General features: G+C 39.1%; 2 protein-coding genes across 4 annotated transcripts in view; one reads left to right on the top strand and one right to left on the bottom strand.

The window, feature by feature from the left end:
* Nucleotides 1-15: 15 nt before the first annotated feature.
* Nucleotides 16-7554, bottom strand: spg7 (SPG7 matrix AAA peptidase subunit, paraplegin). The gene is made up of 18 exons (XM_044101071.1): nucleotides 7128-7554; nucleotides 5898-6000; nucleotides 5711-5800; nucleotides 5382-5623; nucleotides 5140-5279; nucleotides 4933-5035; nucleotides 4714-4839; nucleotides 4435-4597; nucleotides 3890-4063; nucleotides 3686-3810; nucleotides 3343-3445; nucleotides 2914-3024; nucleotides 2704-2819; nucleotides 2384-2540; nucleotides 627-790; nucleotides 459-536; nucleotides 173-369; nucleotides 16-93 (listed from the first exon to the last, which is right to left on the bottom strand). Exons 1-18 carry the CDS (start codon nucleotides 7350-7352, stop codon nucleotides 54-56), a joined length of 2457 nt encoding a protein of 818 aa, XP_043957006.1. The 5' UTR covers nucleotides 7353-7554; the 3' UTR covers nucleotides 16-53.
* Nucleotides 7555-9231: 1677 nt separating this feature from the next.
* The window catches only part of ankrd11 (ankyrin repeat domain 11), a 113165-nt gene continuing 96317 nt past the window's right edge, over nucleotides 9232-26079 (top strand). For 2 of the 3 annotated variants that reach the window (XM_044101060.1, XM_044101043.1), the window contains exon 1: nucleotides 9232-9695. The gene's annotated coding sequence lies outside the window, so the exon portion shown is untranslated. The remainder of the gene's footprint in view (nucleotides 9696-26079) is intronic. The other variant, XM_044101052.1, reaches the window with a different exon arrangement.

Genomic DNA, 26079 nt, shown 5'->3' with positions numbered 1-26079 from the left:
GGTGAATCAGCAACAGAGTTTTTCAAACTTTACTTTTACTGTCAGAACAAGCCTTATGAGGATTCCCTGCTCGAATTAACTCTCCACCAGCTCCTGATGAAGGGACAAAAAGGAGCAGCTTATAAAAGTTATAAAAAAATCCCCACACAAATCAGAATCAAATCAGACTAACTGTGGATCAACGTCGTCCTCTCTATGTTTGCGAGGAGGAGGTTGAGGTTCATTCTCTTCTGTGTCTTGCTTGTCCCTCTCTGCCTCCACCCAGCTCTGTGGGAGGATGATCTTCTTCGGCCCAAACGGCGGTGGGCCCAGCAAGGCTTCGATGTCGTCATAGTTCACCACCTCACGCTCTGACAGAGCGTTGGCCAACTACACATACAGACATGGCGGATTAGAAAATGGATGCTAAATATGGGGATTCGTGCAACGACAATATCAGAAGAAATGGAGCAACAAACCAGGATCAGTTTGTCCCTGTTGTCCAGCAGCAGTTTCTCTGTGTGTCTGTAAGCGCGAGCTATCAGCATCTTAGCCTCCTGTAAGGACAAACGTAAACAACCATCAACAGCAAGAACTTAATGATGACCAATATTCTACATTTATGGTGAATTAAATCAAGAACCCACATGATCCATCTGTTGCTGCAGGGCCTGGCTGAATGGACGGCGCCCGGCGCCACCTTGCTCCTCTGTCTCAGGGAACGACACCTGCCCCACACTGTCGCACATACCGTACTGCTTCACCATAGCGTAAGCCACACGTGTCACCTTCCTCAAGTCATCCTGAGCTCCTGGAGGGACACAAGATGGAGGATTCACACTGTTCTTAGGTCACAATGAAAAATCCAGCAATGGATGTGGTAGCTATGCAAAACCCAGTCCCTCCAGGGTGTTGCAGCATGCATACACTGGTGGTGCATTTAAAGGCAGCTAGGAAATCAAGATACCACGTCTTAACAACTAATTAGATTATATAGTTATATAGTTATAATGGCTGAGAGTGCAGAGGACAGGGGGCACAGATACAGGAAGTGTGGGGGACATGTCCCATGCGTACACCGCATCAGTTACGCCAAAGGCTGTATACACAGTAAAAACAAATCATACAGAATATTTCAAAATGCTTTTTACAAAAAAAGAAGCAAATGTTACCATTTAGCATCACACATACTTTTATCCTGTAGGTTCCACTTTCAAGACACAACAGGAAGTTAAATTAGAAGGGAACAGGGACTGGTTAAAAGTCTTCCCAGTTGCAGTGATTAGTCAGAAAATTAGGAAATACAGAAAATGTTAAGATGATTAGTCAGATCAATCAATCAATCAATACAATTTTATTTGTATAGCACATTTCAGCAGCAAGGCATTTCAAAGTGCTTTACATCATCAAAAACACAAAGTTATGCAAAATAGACTCAACAATCAAGACATTAAGTCAAAAGCCATCATTAAATCTGCAATTGATTACGTTTCAAATACAACTCTAAACAAGTGGGTTTTTAGTTGAGATTTAAAGGAAATCAGCGTTTCAGCTGTTTTACAGTTTTCTGGAAGTTTGTTCCAGATTTGTGGTGCATAGATGCTAAATGCTGCTTCTCCTCGTTTGGTTCTGGTTCTTGGGACGCAGAGCAGAACCAGAACCAGAAGACCTGAGAGGTCTGGAAGGTTGATACAACAACAGCAGATCTTTAATGTATTGTGGTGCTAAACCATTCAGTGATTTACAAACCAACAGTATTTTAAAGTCTAATCTTTGAGCTACAGGTAGCAGGTGGAGGGACTTTAAAACTGGTGTTTTGTGCTCTATCTTCCTGGTTTTAGTGAGAACGCGAGCAGCAGCATTCTGGATCAGCTGCAGCTGTTTGATGGATTAGTTGGACAGATCTATGAAGACGCTGTTGCAATAATTAATGCAACTAAAGATAAACGCATGGATGAGTTTCTCTAAATCTTGTTGAGACAAAAGTCCTTTAATCCTGGAAATGTTCTTCAGGTGATAGAAGGCTGACTTTTGTGACTGCCTTTATGTGGCCCTGGAAGTTAAGGTCAGAGTCCATCACTACTCCTAGGTTTTGGGCCTGATCGCTGGTTTTAAGATGTAATAACTGAATCTGTGCACTGACTCTGGATCGTTTCTCTTTAGGACCAAAGATAATAACTTCAGTTTTGTTTCTGTTCAGCTGGAGAAAAGATTTGTGAAAAAGTTGAGATGACTGGTGAAAATTGCAAGTCTGAGCAAAATTTGAAAATGCTAAGTGAATTTGTATTTATATCAGTGATTGCAACACCACAATTTCAAAAGTCCATGCTTCTCCTGGACTGAATACCAGGAGAAGCATGTGGTACTGTGATTTTAAGGTTACGCTAAAGAATAACATCCTTACCTGTGGTAACCTTGTTAAAAGTGATGGCCTCGGCCGCTCTTCCTCCCAGAGCCATGCACATGCGCTGGAACAGCTGGTCCTTGGTGAACAGGTACTGGTCGCGGGGCAAGATCTGAGTGAAACCCAGGGCGGCATTCGTTCGCGGAGCAATGGAGACCTCAGGAACACAGCACAGAAACACACTGTCACAATTTGTACATCTGCATTAAAATCTCTCTTAACTCTCAGGGAGTCTCGCTTGTTATGCCGCCTTTCTTATGTCTCAATCCATTTAGATATAAATCCACTAATTACGATACCTACAAGAAGCAGCGCACTACCTTCATCACTGCCTCAGTGTGCTCCAGCAGCCATCCTACTAAGACGTGTCCGGACTCGTGGAAAGCAACCACCCTCTGCTCTTCTTTAGACAGAATCTTGCTTTTCTTTACGCTCCCTGGACAAACACACGCATTTCAGTCTTACTGTGGTCAGACTAGCACATCATGAGGGGTGAAAGGCATTTTCTCAAAACATTCGTGTTACTGTACCTGCTATCACTCTTTCCACAGCATACTCAAAGTTAAAAGTATCGATGGACTTGAACCCCTCTCTGGCAGCGTGCAGTGCAGCTTCGTTGCAGATGTTTGCAATGTCTGCACCTGCATTAGGGAAGTACGGCCTTGTAATCACAGGGAGGACATGAGGGCTGCTTAAATCTTTCCTAACTTTTTTACTACTTCCAATACAAACATGAGCAGGAACTTTTACTGGCCCGAAACATGAACAACAAGTGTTATGCTAGAAATAACACAACTATAAACTTTGTCATGGATAAACTAAAAAAACTGCTATGTGTAAGTGACAAATGTGTGTACACTTTCAATAGAAAGCATTTTAAAGGTAAAACGGCAAAACCCTTCAGTTGGTTTTTACTATGGAAGCAGAAAAAGGACAAAAGAGGTATAATAGGCACGCACCACTGAAGCCTGGGGTGAGCTCAGCCAGCCGCAGAGAGTAGAAATTAGCTGGTTGGGTCAACTTCAAGATCTTTAGATGTTGTTCATAGATCTCCTTCCTTTCCTGAAAGAGAAAAATCAACATAAGACCAAATTTCACCAGCTAAACCAGCTACCAAAGCTTAATGACCTGCTAGGAGGAACAAGCTCTTCCGAAAGTTATGTTTATGAGAAAAACTAGAAGAAAACCAAAAGCAGCAACTTTAAAAATCTGATACTGAAGGCCTTAATTTATTCTTGGGAACACTTTGGTAAACTATGAACCAATTACATTCACCAGATCACCCGTGTTGCTTTAAATGACCTGCAGTGTAGGTAGATCTATGAAGATGTGCCTGTCCAGCCGGCCTGGCCTCATAAGAGCATTATCCAAAATGTCTGCTCTGTTAGTGGAGGCCAGAACGATGACATGGTCTGTTGTTCCCATTCCTGCCAAGAAAATAATTTCAAACATGTTAAGTGATTTCATAAGCCAACAAAGTAAAATATGAAATATTACTTCACCCACCATCCATCTCCACCAGGAGCTGGTTGAGAGTCTGCTCCTCCTCCGTGTTGGAGAAACCTGACATATTGGTGGAGCGCTTCTTCCCCACAGCGTCAATCTCATCTATGTAGACGATGCAAGGCGCCCGAGCACGGGCCTCTTTAAACAGGCTCCTGACCCTGGCAGCGCCAAGACCTACACACAACCACAGTGCAAGTCACAATCGATTATCAAGTTCTTGTTGCAATTATTTTGTTAAGGGCATTTTCTTGAAAAGTGGTTTATGAGCCATCTTTAACAAATCTCTTTAAAGGATACAGTTTTTCAAGCAGTAATTTTCTCTTTAAAATATTTGAAAAGTATGTCATGTGGTTACAACAAAGTACCAGAACATACAACAGACTTAAAGAAAAATCTATATTACAAGCATACAACCCATGCAAAAATGTCCAAAGTTGTAATCAATAATTCTAAAACTTAAGTTGTTCTTTAAATCTCAGTAATTTGTGGAGAAAAACTGTTTTTCTGTTGACCTTCTGGTTATTTCTTCAATGCTTGGTGCTTACCTCCAATGACCTCCACAAACTCAGAGCCAGCCATAGCCAGAAAGGGCACTTGGGCCTCTGTTGCTACAGCTTTGGCCAGCAGGGTCTTGCCGCATCCTGGGGGCCCGAGCAGTAACGCTCCCTTAGGAACCTTGGCTCCCAGCTGCAGGTATCTTTCTGGACTCTGACAACAATAGATTGAATATAATATTAGACTTCTTCATCTCTATTTAAACACTCAAAATGTCATTTTTAGAATTGAAATCAATGCAAAAGTGTGGTCCAAGTGTGGCTTCTTACCTTGAGGTAGTCAACAAATTCCATTACCTCCATCTTAGCCTCATGCATGCCAGCTACATCTTTGAAACTCACTCCTTTCCCAGATTTTCCATCAACAACAGTGAACTTGGCCATCTTCAGCTGATTCTGTTGAGGTTTTTTTTGTAAAGCAGACTTAGCACATCAGGTTCTCAAATCACAATGGTAGAATAAGCAGCTACTGTTCTTTACGCAACTCACAAAAGCACTGAAGCCGCCTTCTCTGCTGCCCATGCCTGCAAGTCGGAAGATATACCAGAGAATAGCCACACCTATAGCAGCCATTCCCAGAGCATAGACTGCACTGTAAAAATGACAATGAATGTCAAAATTGGTCTTAATATTTTTGCAAATTATTAGGGTGTGAGCACATAATGTGCCTGTCCTCATAAAAATACATATTCTTACTTTCCAAAGAATCCAGTTCGCTTGTATGTCACTGGTATCCTGTCCTTAGTGTCGATATTTAGTTCCTCCTCTGCTGCTCGCAGCTTCTCCTCAAACTTATCAATGTTTGCAACCTGCATTCTGTACATGAGTGCCAGCCTCTACACAGCAAGAAGTATGGAAAGAAATAAGATGTTAGCCTGAACATCTCACCTGCTCCTCAGATTCAAATGCCACCCATGACTAAAGCCTAAACAACCTACAGGTCTCCCGAAGATAACAGCCCCAGGATGAAGGTAGATTTCTACAATGTCACTCTCAGGAACGACCTGCACTCGGGACACCTCACCCTTGGCCAACATCTCGTTGACAAAGTCATTCCAGGAGATGTTGCCACCACTGGTATTAATAGAGTTAAGCAGGCTCATGATGAGTGCGATAATGAAGAGCGTCCGCAGGCGCTCACGGTACATCTGATCCTCCTGCTCACGCCGCTTCTTCTCCTCTGAAATATAAAGCAGAGCGTAAAAGCCATGTGAAGAACAACGTATAAAAGAAAAATTTGTTTCAGCTAAATCTGTTCATCACATACCTTCATCTTCCTGAGGAGTTTTTCCATTTGGCCCAGAACTTTTATTTTTCTGTTGTTTGGCTTTAGACGTACTGAAAAAGTTAGTTGACGCTAAAAGTAAAAACATTTTTAACACAAAGTGTCAGCATTTAAATATAGGCACAGGATAAAATATAGATTATAAAAAATAAGTAAACTTATTGTGTACCTAATAAATTTAATAAACCAACTGGATTCCTTAATAGGTTGCTTCTGATTAATGCTCTGCTGAGTCCAACCATGTCAGGACTCAAAGGTTTGTGGAGAATACTCTGAAATAGACGACCAGAGGAAACAAAAGTTTCAACATGACAGGCTGATAATCTGTTACAATTATCAGCCTGTCATAATAATGAAGAGCATAATAATGGCATAATAATGACAGGCTGATAGGGTTGTCATTATTATGACAATAATAATGGAAAATTGCAGAAAAAAAAAAATCACAAGACTTTGTGTTCCCGAAACCATGCTTGCACACGCACGCACACACATATGCACAAAACTCGGAAAAGCATTCATGGGGTAAGTACTACACCACTGGACTGAGCACAGAGTAAAACACCAGTGGGGTCTAAATGACATCATCTCTTGGGACCGGGTGAAACCATTCACCCACCAGGACCTGGTGATAACATTACACTGTATTGATAGATTTAGCACATTTACATGATGGACTGAAGAACTTTCACTGACTAATGCGTATTGCCACCGATGAAACAAAAAATATATACAAAAGAAAGATTTCAAATTTAGGGAGAAGAACAAACTTTTAAAAGAAGAATTAAGTTCCTGTAGATATTTATCTGTTTGTGCATTATATTGCTCTTTTCTTTATGTTCACTCTCTTTTTTTATATTTCATGAACCTGCCCAGAACTACGAAAAGAAGTTTTTCTAATAGCTAATTCTGTGGCAATTACTATATTTAGATACGTTTATTAAAGTTGGACAACTTTAAATAAACTTTTTTTTTTTTTTTACTTAGAGCTTAGAGCAATCACTAATCATTCACGTAAAAATGAATGAAATTAACAGACCACTTCTAAATTTGTACAACACGTAGCTGAAAATAATAAAGTTTAACTGGTTAATGAGGTGGTAATGGGAATGATATGAACAGTGCTACAAGTCTAATTAATTTGTTATAATTATAAACAAAATTCTGAGTGTGGAAACGCAGCATGAATCTGAATACAGGGATGTAAATAAAAACAGGCAGAGCACTGTGAGCCCAATGAGAGCTGTCTTAGAGATACAATGCAGATTAAAGTCTCTGTAGCTACGTCAAACTAGCCAATCTTTACACCATTAATAATTTCCACGATCAAAAACAAACAGAAGCTAAGTTGAAGAGTTTTATTTTGAAAGGCGCTCTTGTCATTCACGCTCTGACTTACCTGGATGAGTTTCTCCTGAGGCTGACCTGTGAGAGTCCGCTCTGATCTTGGAAAATGCAGCGTCTTCCTGACATTAGCACACCTGGACAGTACATTACCAGCGCCTTCAATGGATATCACTTTGTTTGTTAAAACTTGATAGTTTCGCCTTGATAGCGTCCATATTACACATTTGCTGTATTTTCTGCAGACTCCAGCACTGTTCAGTAATAAAAGTGCCGACATGGTGTCTACTGTCGGTGAACACGGTTATTAACATAACAGAAAATGAGTCATAGCTGAAGTTTTCCAAAAGACCGATATTAGGAGCAGTTGTTTTTACCCAACTCTCACTCTGCAGCTAGCACGATGCTATGTTATCCAACCAACCGCAACAACCCTTCTTCTTTGCAGCTTAGCGAAGGTTGCCAAGCAGCTCCCCGAGCAACACTGCCACCTGTGGGACAAAAGCAGTCAAAGTGACGGTCGGGCATGACGTGTTTTCACACAAGTAGAGTTAGGGTTGAATATCTACATTTGCAGTTATCTACATTGCGTTAGGTGAGTTTGACACATGAGATCAGGTCACTGACATGTTTACACGCTTACTGTTTATATTGTTATTTTATTTTTTATTCTCTAGAATAAATTATTTGATAAAACAATTAAGATATAAGTATAAATGCGATAAACTACATAAAGTTTCTTGAAATATTAAAATCTAAACTGATTATCTAATTGTACACATTTGAAGCTGTGGCTATTTTGTATGGCTTCTGGGTAGTGGTAAACCTAGGCCTGGTAACAACCAACACATTCTGCAAACAAAGTTCTGATAAGATGCCCTTAGCTAATTTGGTAAGGTGTAGGTACTGCACTATGATAAAATACTTAGGTGTTCCACTGTTTTCAAAATAAATATAGGGAAAATGTAAAACTAGTTAATCTTTTACAAGTATCATAAGCAGATGAAAAGGTACTTAAAGTATTTTAATTTTGCCTGTTTAAAATTGTTCTATAAATTGGTGATATTTCTTAATTAAAACTCACATCCACTAAAAAATGGTGCCCTTCTTATATTATGCCCCCCTCCAAAAAAGTACATAACTTATTTTTTGTATATTTTGTAGTTTAAAAAAAATCTTTGGAAAAACTTCCTACCCTCCAGCAGAGGGCACCATTGTTTAAGGCGAAAGGATGACGCTCTCATATAAGCTCAAGTTAATTTGTAAACATAAATAGCTCGTTGTGCTCAGACTTAGAGGATATACGTCGGTTTCTTTCCACATAAGATTTATTTTAAATACTTATAGAAAACATATTTTTGAGCATTACTTCCTTCTTTAAACATAAGTTAAATTGCCCAGTAGAGTTTTCTATTGGATGACAAAACACGTAAACCGCTGTCAGTCATGTCCCCGCCTTCGTTTTTTGTAAATAAATTACGCATTGCTTTCTATATAATACGTGTACAGGTCAGTTTGAGTGGCATGTGTAATAGGGGTAGGGACGTTTCTCTTTAAGCCAATGAGAATTCTCGTATTATGGCTTCGCTTTTTATTTTGACCAGGGATGCATCTGATTTCTACACCCTGTCCTTCCGTTTCAAGCTAAACGACATATCTCAAATCTTAGCTTTGGACCAGTACCCTAGCAGAACCACTGTTCTGACTTTTATTTTCAACACAAAATTCGATGACCGCCAAACTTTGATGCTTATCAAGTGTTACGTTTTAGGCAAGCTGATTGCATTTTATTCTCCTTTTATAGTACAGTACATAACCGATTTTGGAATGCTGAACAATATTCAAAATGTGTTTCTGGATGCACAATAATGTTGACTTTTTTTTTTAAAGATACACCTATTACGGTTGTTCCTAATATAGGAAACAAGCCTACCCAATGCTTGAACTCCATTTCCTTTTCTCAATCCTCCAACTACATAATGGAGTGTGGTGTTTTGCGTTTGCAACTGTGAAGTGTATTCAGCCACGTTGGAACCTTCTTCTACCCGTCTTTTAACGGAGGTTTGTTTCCTTCATAGATCCAAAATGGAGTCTGTTTCCTCTTGCAGTAGGAGTATCCGCCTTTAATGCCGGAGCCAATGAGAAAGCTCCTTTCATCCCGGATGCGTTTCCGTCTCAAGCGTCTACACACAGAAGTCAAAGGCCGCCTGAAAACCGCTCGAATGGCTTGGCGGAGAGGATTAAAGCGAAACAAAAATATGCTCTTTTGATGCTTTACGTTTACCCAAGCAACCTTGCAGTTCTACAAATGGACCTCCAAAGGCTCTTAGGTCGTGTTGAAGATGAAGTAGCTGCGCCGTAAACAAGTTTTCCTGGATATTTTAGTCTTCGTTTCTTTGGACGTCTGTTGGTCTCTACACGGTTTTAACAAGCTAGCGCTAGCAGCAGTGACTGGTGAGCTGGGTTTAGCTGTAATGGTCTTCTCCAGCTTATGCGGATGTCTCCGGAATTTATATTAAACCAACGGCGACAAATGGGACCATCCAGCAACTGTCGAAAGCACTGCGGCATAGACTAAATGTTAAACTTTCAGATGACTATTTAAACAAGAATTAAGACGGAGGTAAGAGCCATGTTACTAACCCTTGCAATGCTAACATGTTAACAACAACAAACTGTCTCCTGCGGCTCCCATGGTTTCACTCTGGTTGTAGTATGTTGCGACAAAGGTCAACTTGCGGTATCTTTTTTTACTCATAGCTTTTAATAAGCATTTGCAACATTTAAAGGCAAATACGCTATCTCACTGTTATGTAATAATAGCTTCGAATGCTTGTTTTTATATAGATTTGTTATTTTTATTTAACTGGGAGACTGAGTTTGTTGTGGAAGGGTTGAGAATTTTGGGGGAAAAAACAGTGATTCACAAGGGATAAACCTAAACAACTTCATTATTTTATGGTAAGTTTAGTTTCAAGATTTATCTTAGTTTTTAGTGAATCATCACCAGTGTGTGAAGAGATTAGCATTGATAGTGTGTTGATTTTCGCAATAAATCACCACCTATTTTACATGGCTTGTCCTGAATAGAAACACTACGGTATATTGTTCGTTCACATTAAGTTTTAGGGTTGTGTTATACTCCCATTACAGGGATACTTCCCCTTTTCCCAGACAATAATTAAGATTACAGATCTCAAGGGAATGCACTTAATAACATCCAAATGTGGACCCATTTTAAACGGCTCACTGGCGGTGCTCATTTGGCAGTTGATCTAACACACTACCAGTCTGTCTGCTTTTCCATTAGCTCTGCACAGTGTCGTGGATTTGAAGTATGAAGCGCCAAGTGCTGGCCATTTGCTCGACTGTTCCAGAACTGAATATAAAATGGATGTGTTAAGGGAGCAATGAGTTGATTTCTGGTTTAAAAAAAAAAGTCATAAAGCATCGTAGGGCTGTAAAATAGAAGGTTTTGAAGTATTCGTGTGCCACTAGAAATCATCCATTACTAACAGGTGTATAGGTGTATTTATTTACAACCTTAACAGTGGACTGTTAGGACATGCATAATCTAATCAAATAGAGTAGTGCAAATGTGTGTTTTGTCTAGCAGGTGAAATAACGAGATTACTTAAAAGAATTAGAATATAGAGGTGAAGTCTGTTGGTTTGGTGCAGTAGCAGTGATGAGGAAAATACTGCAGTGCTGCTGGTGGTGTTTTTCACTACACAGAGTGTGTTGTAGCTTTTAGAAGCTTCTAGTCTACTACACTGCAGATGCATTAATGCATATCGCTTTTTCAGTTGAACTTGGCCTCTATTTTTCATATCTTTGGAATTGCTACTCTTGTCACGGTGCAGTTGTTATATGTGGAATCGAAGTGACTATTTTTTAAATAATTGCCATTTCAGACAAATTTCTATTGCCATGTATGCAGGGCTTTTTATGCAACTTTTCTGTCTCATGAAAATAGTGCAGTCAATATTCATGTCAACAGCACTTTCAGTTTTGTAGTCTGGTATGTTCTAAGGATATCGTTTTTATAGGAGCTGATAATCGGAGAGACACCGAACTCCCCCAAATCTGCTTGTCATCCGGTTCCCATTAGTGCTACTGAGACTTTTCTCCTGTTCCCATAAGTGATACCAGAGAATCATGGTATACCCTCTGTCTGCAACAGGAAATGGAGCTCTGCTGGGGTTAGAAAGGTCATTAGCTCAAGAGAGAAAGACAAGCTGCATTTCTGTAATGCTGCTCTGCTTTTATCCAGCTGCACATTTATAAAACTCCCCAAACTGCCTCTCCCTGCTTGTGGGACTAACCTGTTTTGCAATGAGGGTTGTGAAGTATTACAAAGACATATGGCTGATATCGTTGAACATTTTGACAACATTGGGCTCATCACTGTTAAAACTGTGTGCTTTTATAAAATATTTGGGGTGAATTAATGGGGATACATTTCTGATCTCAAGTTGTTTATAATTTATGTGGGATAAAATTCAATCGTTTTTATAAATTGCTGCTCACTTTTTGAGTTTCTTTGTAGTTACATCTTAGATCCATTTCTGCCTTCTAAAGGTGTGGTTCTTCATGGCATACATTTGACAAGGTGTCAGATTCCTCAAAAATCTTGGTCCATATTGACGTGATGGCGTACCGCAGTTGCTGTAGAATTGTCAGCTGCAAATCCATGGCGTACATCTCCCGTTCCACTGCATCCCAAAGCGTCCTTTTTTAAATTCAGAGGCCACTGGATTAGAGTTGACTCATTGTCACAATGAAGTAAACAGTTTTTACATGATTTGAGGTCTGTGATCTGGTGCTTTATCCTCCTGGAAGTATCAATGAGAAGATGGGTACACTGTGACTGTAAAGAGCTCGACATGGCCAGGAGTAGGCCTGTCACGATAGCAAATTTTGCTGAACAATTAATTGTCTCAAAAAACTATTGCGATAGACCATAGTATTGTTTGAAGACCTTTTTACACTGATTTAATGGAAATGACATAATAATGCATGCGATTTCCTGCCAAAGATAGATGCACTTTATTTTCAAAAGAACACCCAACACTAGAACTGATAAACAAAACAACCAAAAATAAAAATAAAATTGATTCTCAGTCTCCATTAACAAAAATGTACTTGAATAAAAACGAAATAACATAAAGCCAAAGTGTAAATAAATACTGCATTCAACCAAAAGAGTGCAGATTATAAAGTCTGTTTACCATATTGCCCTTCAGTAATCATTAGATTTAAATAGAGAAGATGGGTACATCACTACCTGATGCAATAGATCAGTGGTTCCCAATTCCAGTCCTCGGGGCCCCCCTGCCTGCATGTTTTAGGTGTGCCTCTATAACAGAACAGCTGATTCAAATGATTGCATGATATCTTCTGCAGCCACCAAGTACTGCAGGAGCCTGTTAATCACCCAAAGATTCAATCCAGGTGTGTGGCAGAAGGGAAACACCTAAAACATGCAGGCAGGGGGCCCCGAGGACTGGAATTGGGAACCACTGCAATAGATCACACCTACATTTTCCCCTTACACAATCTTAGAACTTTGATGTACTAAGATCGTCGCTTGTGATCATCCTGTAGTGTGTGGTGTGTTACGGTAGATCGTTGTGGCCCCTCCGATCTAAATCAGGGGTTTCCCCCGACTGGGAGCGTTAACGCGGCCTGTTGAATGTGACAGGTAGCCAATCAGAAAGCGCGGATTCTGCTCCACGCTTTCTGAGGGGAAATTACAGAGAGGAATCCCAAACAGCTGACACGGCGCAACCCGAAGTCTAGCAGACATTGTAGAAGATATGTGGAAACAACATTAACGGTTATAAAACAATTCGTACAAAGAATATAGAAATGACGAGGGGAGGAGTTGGCGCGAAATCGCTACGTTGATGAACCCGGTAACTTTTCAGCTGTTCTTCGTTAACGTGACATAAATAGGTTCTAATGATTTTCATTCAGTCAGGACGTTACGCTGACACTAGAGCCACATGCGTTGCAGGTAGATTGTAGTAAAGCATTGATTAATGCCTGGATTTAAAATTAGTTAACTGAACTTGTAGCCATTATGTTGTGCCCACTGTTGGACACCACACGGCAGGACCGAACCCGATCAAACCGTTATACCTAGGATTTCTGTCGGCTAATGTGTGATCTCTCAGATTTTGAAAATGGGCCGACAATCAGCGGACAGCTCTAAGATCGTGTTGTGTGCGCTGGGCATTAAACTAAGGATATGAGGAAGGGAGGGTCAGTGGAGAGCACCGGAGTTGAGCCTTTTTTTCATTTAGCGTCATCAACAGAAAGAGAAAAAGGCTGGAAGAGACGATAACGCCGATAATTAAAATGACGTCGATAGTTTTAATTTATTGCATGATTAATCGATTTATTGTTTATCACGACAGGCCTAGCCAGGAGTAAATAGCAAGTTAGGTTGTGGCATTTTAACAGAGTTCAATTGGTTCTTAGGATGCCAATGTTTGCCAAGAAAATACTCCCAATATGATTACATAATCATCACCACCTGCCTGAACCATTGAGACGAGGGATGGTTGCACATTTTCATGACAGAACATAGAATGTTGTAAATTTATCAGATATTTAAAAAATCTAGTGACAGTAACAAAGCAAAACACACAAAATGCACGTTCAATTGAAAAACAGGAATGTATGTACCGGTATATATATATATCTATTAAATGTTTTTTATAATTTCTTTAATATTAAAACACAGTTAAGCTATCCTCTCTATGTTGCTAATAAGCTGTAGTTGTCATTTTTGTTTGATTAATGACTACTTCAGGATGACTGGTTTGATCTTAAAACTGGTGCTGCACAATATTATAAAATCTTACAGTAGAGGCAATAATAATTGCAGATACTGCAATGACGATATCAGTTGGAATATGTTTCTCATTTGTCTCGGTCTCTGCCATGAGACTCCGCCCACAATATATTTTAGGAGATATAATTTAGTTACTTTTATTTGGACTTAATATCATGATTTTTTTTTTTTTTTGTTTAATAAGTTGACATATATAATGTTGCGTACTTCTATAGTTGCATTTGCACATAAGTCTCTATAAAACATACAGGGAAAAAAATCTGGCCTCATACCATCTTGAAATGCATATTATATAATATACTTATAGGTATTGGAGAGATGCACATACTACCTTTTGAAATGTTATTGTTGAAAAAGAGGACATTTCAGGCAGGAGGATAGATGGGTAGTTGCTCCTGTTTTGAAGAGAAAAAATTGCTCTAGTTTCTAGTCCAGTACTCTCTCTGACTGCTTTCTGTCTATCCACGCCTTCCCCTCCCCCTCAAGTACTTAGAGTGTGGCCCTTTTAGGTAAACAAGCATGGCTACTCCTATTTCTTGCTTTACTGTCTGCCTCTGCATTAATGTGTCTAGGTTTCTCTTGTCCTTCATGTTCAAGTTATGTAAATCTTTTATAGCTGCTGTTCCAGAAGCACAATCTCAGTGGATGCTCAAATGGCATTTGATGCCTTTTGAAATTCAGCCTAGTCCATTGCCCTCTTCTCTATCCTCGAAGAGAAATGGAACAAAATGGCGGGCCCAATCCCACTGCTTCCCTTAGGGAGTATAGAGCCTCATTCCTGGATTTGGGAGGTCTTAATGGTTGTTGATGTCTTAAACTTGTGTTCGAATCTGCAAGCTTTTCCTCTGTCCCGTTCTCGATAATATTTTCCCCAAGTCTCTTGGAGATCAAAGGGAAACATTCTCTACTGTGAAATTCTGCTACTTCTCGTGAAATGTGCCCTTTACACATTTAGCTTTTGATCTTTCCATCTGAACTTTTAAAAATGATTATGGGATTCTTATTTTTCTATAAAAAATAACTTACTAATATCCTTGATTACAATGTGTATGCAAAAAAATCTCATATTAAGCCCCAAGATGTATATTTATTCTCACTCCACCATGAACTGTAACAGGAAATGATCTGCAGGTCTAGTCATTATCTTCCGAACTTCTGCTGTAATTGGTCAGAAATGGTTTAGCTGCTACAAATTAATTTTTTATGTCATTTCAAAGAGTTGAAATGGTTAGTGTTTGATGTAGTTTTTTTCTTCAGTCTCTTTCTTTCAGTTTTCTGTTATCAAGTTGAATAGATGCCTGTCTAAATATTTTAACTGTCATACAAGTATCACCAATGCATGTGGAGAGGTCATAGCTGGGCTGTTTGTCTGTATTACAGAGTCTAGGCATTGAATCATGATTAATTCAGATTGGACAGAAACAGTTAGGTTTGACTGGATGTACAGCTGAACAAGAGGCTTCCCTGGTGGATGTATTATCCATACATGAAATGTGAAATGTTGAAGAGGTCAATTGGCCACGTCTTGGAGCTAATGGTATATGCAGGCTGTGTTTCCTATCCTTCTGGGCACAACTGGCCTGGACCTTTCAGCTTGTTTCTAATGAAAGGGCAAGACAGATTTTTTTTTTTCCTGCTTGGACCCCATTAAAAGATAAGACAGCGACTCTACATCATTTATCTGGTATTATTGATCAATGCTAACTCACCACTTGGAAACAGGAATCATCACAGAACTTTTTCAGTTGTGAAATAAAATCTTGTTCATCAATGCTGACGGAGCATTGTGACGTTTTATTAAAGCAAAATTGTTTTCTGCTTCCTAGCATGAATAACTATTTGTTGTTGTTTTTGACCATAGCAGACTTGAGCCATAAATAAAACACGTTAGCTATTTTGCATTTGTTTTGCTCTGCTGTTTATGGATATGTTAAGAGGCCAAGCTACTATAAGAGTCCGTTTAAAGCTCTTGCGTGCAGCGTCATCCACTTCAAGTTGGGAATCAGCAAAGCTTAAACGGCTGTAAGGGCGTTAGGACAAAGTGTGGTGGGGGAGGGCTGGGGTGGTGTGGCCTGGCTGAATCTCAATCACTAAGGCCCTTCAGCAAGGCTGGCCTTTTGATGGGCCAGCTGCAGCCATTCATTCAGCCATTTACATTGAAATGCAACAGCAGAAAGGGGGAGGAGACGGCTGTGCTGAGATTGGCCTATGAGCTTGTGCGGATGGGATGTGAATGGAAAGCAAAAGCATACCTAAATACCAAAGAGAGGGTGTCTGCCTGTCGGGGGGCCTCTGCTGCTGCTCACCAATACAAGCAGCCATACTTTGTTTTCCCCCAGCATGCTGTAGGGCAGTATACTTCACACAAAAGATCTAAGCACCCTTTTTGACCAGTACATGCATTTTCACCTCTCAGCTGTTTTGTGTCTTTACAGCCAGACTGGTGGCTGTAAAGAGGTCGTGATTCATTCCTCTATTTATTTGAATGGCACTCACTGGTTCACGCCAAACCTCTTGTTCCTGCTTTGTCTGTGGAATAAAATTTTTCTCAGATCAATTATTTAAATGCGAGGTTAATTTCAAGGCTTGTATGGTAGAAATCAGTATCTAGCTCAAGTTTTAACTTATTTTAACAAATACAAATAAGCAAGTGAGATGACAACATTTTCATTTTGATAAATAATTCTGCACACAAACAGTTGCTCAAATATTACACTTACAAATACTGCCCTTATTATTTTGCACACAGTAAACTGAGCATTTTTGTTAAGAGAGGTTGATATAGATCACATAGTGTGAGTTGACTCATCTACTCTTATTCATGTCATCTGCACTGATATCTGTTAAACCCGTAGAGCTGCATGAAGGTCACAGCCTGAGCCCAGATGTCTGTTCTTTTTTCCCACATCCTACTTTATGCTCACAGTGGGGAATGTGTCATAAAGCAGCAGTGTATGCTGCAAACAGTTGTAAAAATCCTGGTATGACATGGTAATTAGGTCATAGTCTCAAATATACTTCCTTGTTGTTCTGACTTCACCCAGAGGATTGAATTTTGGGTATTTGATCAATGCTGTAGAGCTTTTGAGCAACCAGTGGATTATGACAAAATCTAATTTTAGGCATAAAACTTAAAATGGTTTAAGAAAAAAGAAATCTAAATTGATTCTGTTAAAATAGCTGTAGTACTCACTATATATTTTATGCCATTATTCCATCATAAGTTTTTTTTTCCATTACAAAGAAAAACTCCAGAGCCAACAGCAAACTGAGTACGTTACACATTCTTAGACCTCCTCTGTGTTATAGCCAGGGTCTTTTATTTCAGACCTCTGAGTCTGGGGTGCTGCAGCGTTTAGATGTACCGCTGGTCCAATAAACTTGAATCAAATGGCTGAATTTCCTCTTCAACATGTAGAGAAGTTCTCTAGATTCCTGGTAATGATCTCATTATTTGACTCAGGTGTGTTGAAGCAGAGAAACGTCTAAACGTTGCAGGACGCCAGACCTGGAGTTGCAGACCTCTATATAACATAGTCCTGACAACCCCTCAGGCCTTTTTTTTAACCCAACACCAACAGCCTAGTAATTTGATTATTGCCTTAATAAACTCGGCTCTTAAAGAGGTGATTATCAAAATGTTGCTTACGTTTACTTTCCTGTAGGATCTTCTTGATCTAATGGTACCAGGAGCTTTTGCTGACTTGGTGGTAGTACCCTGCATTGAGTTTGTGTGATTGTTTGCTTTTCTTTGAGTTCAAGACTCATATTTTAAGTAAGAGAGAAAGTAGTATTTGGGCTGCAACACTCTTGTATTGGCGAGTTTGCAAAGTAAAACATTCACGTCAGGCACACCTACAGCACTCGGTTACAATGGCTTTGAAGAAGCCTCTGTCCCTTAAAATTGTCTGCTGCTCGCATCCTGGTTTCAGATATCAGTACATCTTCATGACTAGTGGAATTATTTTTTGAAAAACTTTTCTGTCACAAATCCACAGAGACAAGTCTCCTCTGAGCTTCTTTTGACTAATTTTAAATCACAAGTAGATACTGCAATATCCTGCATAGCTATGAGTGCAAAAAATGTGTTGGTCTCACCTTGAAGTGATTTGCAAAAGTGGCTCATATGTCTATTGGTAAGGGAATCAACATGTTATTGGGCTGCTTTTTATGTCAATGTTAAGGCAGCTTTAAATCAGGGTAGCATGTCATGCCATTGATGAAAGTTGTGATACCATTATCAATTAGACTTCAACAAAAATCTTTTTACTGTTTCCTTTTTTTTTTCTTTTAGGAACTTTTGCATCTCAGCCACTATTAAGTATGGTCATGAAGGCCAGTGAAACTCCCTCCAGTTATTCAAAAATGTAGTCGGCTTATGGAATTTAATTTAAATTTAAAACATAATATTCCACCAAACTTTGTATATGAGCAGTCTGTCACAAATGTCATATTACATGTTATTGATAATGACTGCTTTGACTCTGGTTTAATAAACACCAAGTGTGGACTGACATCTGCAATGTTTGACTGTTGTTTACTAGAGGATACTCATTACATTGTTCTTTTTTTTTTATAAACTACTTGGTCTCAATGATTTTTGTCCCCAGGAACATTTGAAAGCACCTCTTTTAATTTAGACAGCCAGAGGCTTAGTGGTTCACCCAAACCAGTGGTCATCTTGGCCATAATCTGTCAGAAGGCTGTAGTTACATCTCAGCTATGTTGCAACATTACGAGAAGGAAGGCAAACAGCTTTATGCTGATTTTAGTTATTTTTCCTCCATTGTTACCTTACTGCACTTCCTAAATACAAATCAATATGTGATATCATTGAATAAGAATTCATTTCTTTAGTGCACTGTGAAAAATAATGGGTTGCTGCTGGTACCATTTAGGCTGATTTCAAACAGGTACTGCCTTTCAATACTCAGACTGGAATCTAATGTTTTGGGTGATGCGTTTGAGTCAGGATGCTCTTACATGGCGTACTTCGGCTTCTTCCCACAGCCCACTGTGTACCCCACATCTAACCCAATAAAAGCTACCCGACATCCATGTGCTTTAGCCATGCATTCATTGCTACTTTGTATAGCTTAACTCAGGGTTATTGTTCAATTGGGAAGGAAAATTGCATGCTACCTAAAAAAGAATAGTCTTAATACATGACAGTCTTGTTTGTTATGTTTTTGCAAAATGAGGGTATTCAAGTTTAAAAAATGATCAAAAAACCACATTTTGTACAAAAGATGTTTGTTGAAGATGCAGCATAGCTTATTGAAATGGAAGATGTTTTAACACAAAGGGACCAACTATTTTATCTTTCTAGCTTAGCGGAAAACTGGTGGTTATTTTTCCTCCATTGTTACCTTACTGCACTTCCTAAATAAAATTGAAGAAATTCCGTCTTATGACCTGTGCACTTTCTAATTATGCTTTAAATGCCATTATTTATTATTACATAATTACTGCACTGTCTTAGGGGTGTTTGTAAAAGTTGCATTAATAATTTCAGGAGAACAGCGCTTTAGTTTGTGTCTATTGCCCAGTGTGTTTAATGAGAGCCTGCAGGAAGGAATGGAAAATCACATAATCTCCAGTCAGTCTGCCCAGGGACTTTCCCTCCTCCTGAATATGTGGCGGCTCAGAACTGGTTTTACGTGTTGCATAACGTGAAGATACTTGCATAATTTATATATTGCTTTATTTTCAGAAGGGTTCCAATTCAAAAGTGTAAGCAATCTTGTATATTTAATGTGCGTTGGTTTGGAGACACCATTAGTCTTTCCAGTACTCACTTTTTGGTTGGGAATCGACAAATCTTTGATCGAATCACAAAAGTTAACCAGCAACATAGCTTTAAAAGTTGTTTTTTTTTTTTTTTTTTTTTTTTAACTAGAACCGTCTTCGCTATAAATATGTTGCCTTGTTTTTGTGCCCATCTGCGTATTTGTGCTTGTGTGTGTGTGTGTGTGTGTGTGTGTGTGTGTGCCTCTCTGTCATACTGCCTGCCATGAGTCTTTTTATAGAAACAGCAGCCAGCAGTGTAATCTCTGGTGTGGATATAGGACAGCCTTTTATTCCGTCTCATTACTTATGCAAAGCCAGTTCTCACCCGCTGTCACTGCACAGCCTGTTTGGAATTTAGTTTTCTTCAAAATAGATGACGAGTTAATGGGTGATGCCAATTTATTTAGTTTTTAGAAGTGCTAAACACGTGTCCGTCTGCTGGCCTTCTCATCAAGTAAATTTTTGTCTTGATTGTTTCTTTTTGTTTTATGCTAGATTTACAATCTGGAAAAATAGTACAACAGTAAGCTTGTTTTCTAGGTTATCGTTTAAAACTAAATTTCATTGAAGAAATTTGAGGAGAGGAAATGTATTTATATCTTCCGATATATTCAAAATGTGTCTTCTGGATGAATAATTTAAACTCCATCTACATTTAGAAGTTCTTGATGGAGGGGAAGAAAGATCCTCAGGGAAGATACTAAACGGCACAGTATTTCTGGTTAAAGTGAATTTTGATTCATAAATAGTTGCCATCAGTATGTGACATTATCTCCCTTCAGTTCATCCTTCCAGTTTGGAATCTAAATTCTTTTTTAACATTGAGATCTGCTAAAAGGTCCAGGTTAAGGGTGCACCGATGAATCCTCCAGTTGACAAATCGGCCCAGGTTTCCTTAATTTTGGGAGATCAGTGATAGGCCAGTACTTACATGTGAAGCTGATCTTATCTACCAAGACAATGGTCTAGAAATTGACCATTGTCCTCTTTTGCTCTGTTTCAGAGGTTTGACTGACAGGATTGCTCACCAGGTCATGTTTGCAATTAACCATAGTCAACCTACTGTTGCCAACTCAGCGACTTTCTTGCTATATTTAGCAACATTTCAGACAAAAAACCCCAAAACCTGCCAAAATCGGAATCAGCAGGTCAGGCTTTTTTTAGTTCAGTAATCATAGATCGGCCAGAAAACTCCAATCAGTGCACCCCTAGTCCAGACATCAATTTGGGGGGGTTTAGAAGTCAACTCTCCAATATTACACTTTGGATCAATTAAGTGAGGTAGTTACAGGCTCTTGGTGACTGAGCTGTGACAGCAAGATGGGATTGCAGACAGAAGCTTACGCAGTGATATAATGCAAAATAAAGACAGCAGTTTAGTCCTTATACGTGAACCCTGGTGTAGTTTGTTTACTGTGGGAATCCAAGCAGACCATCCAGTGTACTGAACGAAGGAAGTGATGTTTGATTTAGGCATGTGACGTGAAAACTTGTAAATTCTTTCAATACCTCTCTCTTCATCTGCCTAACCACGGCAGCACATTGTAGTCTCTCCCTCTCTGCAGTGTTTTTTAGTGCTGCTGCATTCATCTCTTGTATACAGAGCAGCTCATTAGATTGTTTCCTTGCCTGCTGCTCATAATGGACAGCTTTTTGTATTAGCACCCCAAACAAACAGCTATTGTGGTCGCATGATATTTTCCAGGCGACGCAGTCCACTTTCAAAAGAGCAGAGCGAAAGTGAAACAAGCAAAATAAAGGTGGGGAATTATTTGGTATTTCCCATCCAGTTGAACAATGTTGCAAGGATTCCCTTGGTGTGAACTCCTCCACTGTGTTTATTAAAACGATTGCAAGTACATGAGAGTTGAACATCAAAACATTGATAGTCACTACTTTACTGGAGATCTCTGTGACGGATGGAAGAAATGAAATGAGCAAAGACCTTTATCGTTATATAAGTGTGCACAATCTTTTACTTTTTACAAGGCATTTTTATGTGATAAATGTTTTGGTGTCCAGTTCAACAGGGAGATTTTCTTTTGAAACAAAACATAAGTCTTGGTTTTGCATATTATGTTTGAGTTCTCAAAAAAAAAAAATAAGGGGAATCACTTCAACACCTTGTGAAACAAATATGTCAGCTATATTTATGAAACAATAAGTTGTTTACATAGTTTTTGGTTAATATGGTTAAAATAGAACAGAATAGCATCTTATTGCTGACATATCATGCGTCCCTGCTTTTTTTTTGGGTGAAAGCCAGGGCAATGCAATATATTGAGTACATATTGTCATTGTGATAACAGTATGTGCAGTAAAATAATGTCTCAAAGGACTGGTAGTTTATACGGGAGTGGAATAATTGCTGGCCAAAGTACCATGAGCTCACACTTTGCATAGCAATTTAATATACAGCCTCCTGGATGCAGTTTCACTGCACAGAGTGCTGCAAGCATTTAAAGAAGCAAAAAATCTGCAATACGGAGTAGTTGGGCAGGATTGATCTACTGTAGGGCCTTGTGATATCAGGGAAAATTACTGTTGCCGGAAATGGTGATGAAATTGATTCTGATATTTTCCTTTTTCAACATTATGAAATGTCCCCACCACTTTCCAGGTGTCTTAGCATCACAGATGAAGTAAATTGGGATTAAAGATTGTTAGTTGATTTAACTGACCAAATACACTACCAATATACAGAGTGTGACAGCTGCAAACTTGAGATGCAATTGTTCTACCAAAAATTACCTTGAAGGAGTCCTTCACATACGGGTGAGCGATGTGGGCTGAAAGTTTTAAAATGATATTTTGTGGTACTCTAGTAGTAATGATAAAATTGACAATAAGAACCATATTTTTTTTATTATTATTATTATTTTTTTCTCCGAGGAGTTTTTGCAGCGCTAGTGGCTCGTATCTTTGCGACAGTAGGCAGACAGGAAAGAGGGCGAGGAGAGGAGGGAAGACACGCGGCAAAGGTCGTTGGGACCGGGAGTCGAACCAGCAACGTCCGCGTCGAGGACTAAGGCCTCCAAACGTGGGGCGTGCGCCACCGCAGCACGTCCTGATAAGAACCGTCTTATTCATTTTTAGGCAACTGTATGGCTGCATGACACCGCAATCATAGATGCATGATCATAAATACTTCTCTTGAAAAACAAGTCCATTTGTGCCATGCTGTTTTAGGACAACAGTCACATAAACTTGAGTGATATGTGGCACAAAGTAACTTCATTTAATCATGTTTTCAAATGGATGGATATTTTTAATGCTGTTGTTGAACAAAGTGGAGTGAATGGTGAAAATGACAACCTTGACAATTCAGTTTTTTGAAAAAAATATTAATTCCAATTCATCATGATGACTATGATGAATAAAAATTCTTATCTTGACAAGAAGTGTATTACAATGAATCAGTGATATAATGAAAGCCCACCCCTACCTTTAGAGCTGTAATATTGTAGACAGATATTGCAACGCTGATAGTGGTTCAATTTTAATGTTCAGCTCTATTTTACCACTAATTACATATTCTTAAAAAAAACTGAGTGAAATTTTGCTATCTTGTCATCTCAGACGTGTCATCTCGTCTCTTGATCCGGATGCCTTGTAATGTTTTTACATACCATATAAGTGTCTCAAGCTTTGCTAGCTTCGTTAGTTATCAATCTTACCACCTGGAAATGTAAGATTTTTACTTATTTTTTAGCTTACATATCTCTGGAAATATAGAATAATCTACATAAAAAATATTTACAGAAAACAGTTATTGAGGTTAAAGCTGCAGAACGTAACTTTTATGAAACAAGCTTTTATTACTTGTTTGTTCAAACTATCACTATGCCATGATGTGTGTGTGTGTGTGGCATGAGACACATAATCTATGACAGAATCAAGATCATCTGCCTTCTCCCAGTGCTAAATTGAAACAACTAATCGGAGCCAAGAGGAGCGGCTTAGTTCTGTCTTCCTGATATCAGAGTTTGCCGTGAATACTCGGACTAGATAGGATGGGCACTGATTACGATGGATAAATAGTTTTCCTGTAATGGCATGTTGTTTCTCTGCCATTGGTACATTGAGCAGCTCATACACAAGAATAAATGACATTGCTAAGACCTTCCTCCCAACTCTGATTGGTTGTTGTTTTTTACCAGGAGTGATGTATTTCTTCAAACTGCATTTGTAGCACATGGAAGAGGTGGAGGAGCTTGACTTTGTGACAGCTTTAACAAATATATAAAAAGCATATTCTCTGTAGAGGGTACATACTATAGCTTAAAAGACAAGTATACATTGATACAATAATGGAATTTCTTCTTGTTTTCTCTCTCTCTCACTATTAGAAAGCAGATTTCTGTTTTGGTGACCTTAACACACCGAGCACATGAGCCCCTGCTGTCTAGTTTTCTCTCAGCAACGATATCAGAAGATGAGTGTTTGGTGTGTTTCTTAGTTCTTTTAAGAGTTTTATAAAAATATGCCGCATAAAATATGCGTTGAAGATTGATGGCTTAAGCAAGATTTGTTTTTGAATTAATGCTTGTATTTGAATTTTCCCACACTTTAAACACGGCATATCTGTGTTAAATCCCCCAGTGTTGGCTCAATTTTATCATATCACCCTCTGTGTTTGTTGGATATATGATACCGGCTGCTGAACTCAGCTCTATAGTGCACTGTTATGCTACTCTTTCACACACTTGGCTCATCTCTCCTGATGTCCCCCTCCCTCTCTCTCTTTCCACACCCCAACTCTCTGCTCTCTCCTCTTCTCCTCCCATTTTATTCTGCCATCACTGCCTTCTCATCTTTGCATTTCAGAGCTTGAAAATTCACATGCATACCGCATCCTCTCATGCTCATCTCAGCTCACAGTCTTTGACAAGCCCCCCCCCCCAAATCTCTATCTCTATGCAGTAGCTGTAGTTCCTCAGGAAATACTGTGCAGGAAACTTGGGGCGTTGGGCCTAACTGTTTGCCTTGTTTCCTCCTTCAACAGGTCTTAAATTATCTAAACTTGCTGAAAGAATTTGTATGTGTTTTTTAGTATGTGATGGATTGATGAGCTACAGTTTTACTGAAGTCCAGGATACAAACATACAAGCAGCTTGTTGTTGATAGCTAAACAAAGTAGAAGACAAAAGGGACACAACCTTGCATGCTCGTCTCTTATTTGCAAATTAGAGGTGTCTTCTTTTCCTTCCTTATTTACTTTATTAGTCTTTAAGATGATCGTAAATATCTTAAAGAAAGAAATAAAGAACGCTCTGTAGAAAAACATAGAATGATGGATTTGAGATCTTTCTATGAAGATCTTCTTTCTATGAGAAGAAACAAATCAGCCTCGTGGAATGCACCGTATTTTGTAAAATACTAAATGTGTTCTATAATAGAGCTACTGCAATAAATCTTTGGCTCCAGAGGAGTTAAAAAAAGTATATTTCCTATGGGTATTAAATGGCCACTATAAAGAATATTTTTTCCGCTGTAGTCGGCGCGTGGCTGCACATTAACGAGTGGAAACTTTGGGTTTCTAGCTGTGTGATCAGAGCCCACTGCAGCAGGCCAACATGTGATTTGTCTCTTTGAAGCAAGAGAAAACAAAAATAACTGGCTGGTGTTTTCTGTTTTGTTGGAGCTTTTTCTTTATTGGCAGGGCTTTGGATAAAGAGTATAACGTGTTTACTGGGACACTTTTCTGTGCTAGTTCATTCAGATTCAAATCTTGCATATTTTTTTTACATGGTTTTTATTGTGAGCTTTCTAGTAGCTTCCTCTACGTTTTTGCATAATCAACCTCATGGTGGAATTACAGCTTTACAAAAGTGAGGTTTGTCTTACCACCGGTCCGACCATCTTTCTTCTAACACAGGATGTATATCGTGTTAGATATGCTGGGCATCTAAACAATTTTAATAAAACTGCTTGTTTGTGGAACTGAAGAACTGGCTCTGTGCTGTCGACATGATTTAGTATTTGTGTGTAGACAAAGTGTGTCAGCTGGAGGTATTTATTAAATGCCTGGTTTTTAACTGGCTGAAATGTGTGTGGGTGAGTGGAAGGCTGCAGGCATTCAGAACCAACACAGTCAACTTGTGCTGTGGTGTTAGAGCATGTGCGGGTGTTTATGTACCATGTGCAGCTACTCCTCCATTTCCAATATTCATAGAGTTCCATCCTTTCACACTGCAACCATAGCAACAGAAGAGGACAAATGGCAGGAGTGTGGAAGAGCTCATGTTTTAGAAGAAGCTGAAAAGCAGAACAAGTTTACTTGATTTGAAAATTATATATTTATATAATGCAGTGTTGTTGAATAACCTGGCTGGCCTTCACTTGGGTATGGTGC

This window comes from Gambusia affinis, linkage group LG02 (genome assembly GCF_019740435.1).
Source record: "Gambusia affinis linkage group LG02, SWU_Gaff_1.0, whole genome shotgun sequence".
NCBI lineage: Eukaryota > Metazoa > Chordata > Actinopteri > Cyprinodontiformes > Poeciliidae > Gambusia > Gambusia affinis.
This window is presented reverse-complemented; position numbering and strand designations above follow the sequence as displayed.

Excerpts from the sequence above, each read along its gene's own strand:
- spg7 (XM_044101071.1), bottom strand. The coding sequence starts at position 7,352 with ATGTCGGCACTTTTATTACTGAACAGTGCTGGAGTCTGCAGAAAATAC. Across the intron at positions 5,036-5,139 it reads CGAACTGGATTCTTTGGAAA|TGCAGTCTATGCTCTGGGAA; the intron begins GTAAGAATATGT and ends TCATTTTTACAG. Across the intron at positions 537-626 it reads TGCAGCAACAGATGGATCAT|GAGGCTAAGATGCTGATAGC; the intron begins GTGGGTTCTTGA and ends TTGTCCTTACAG.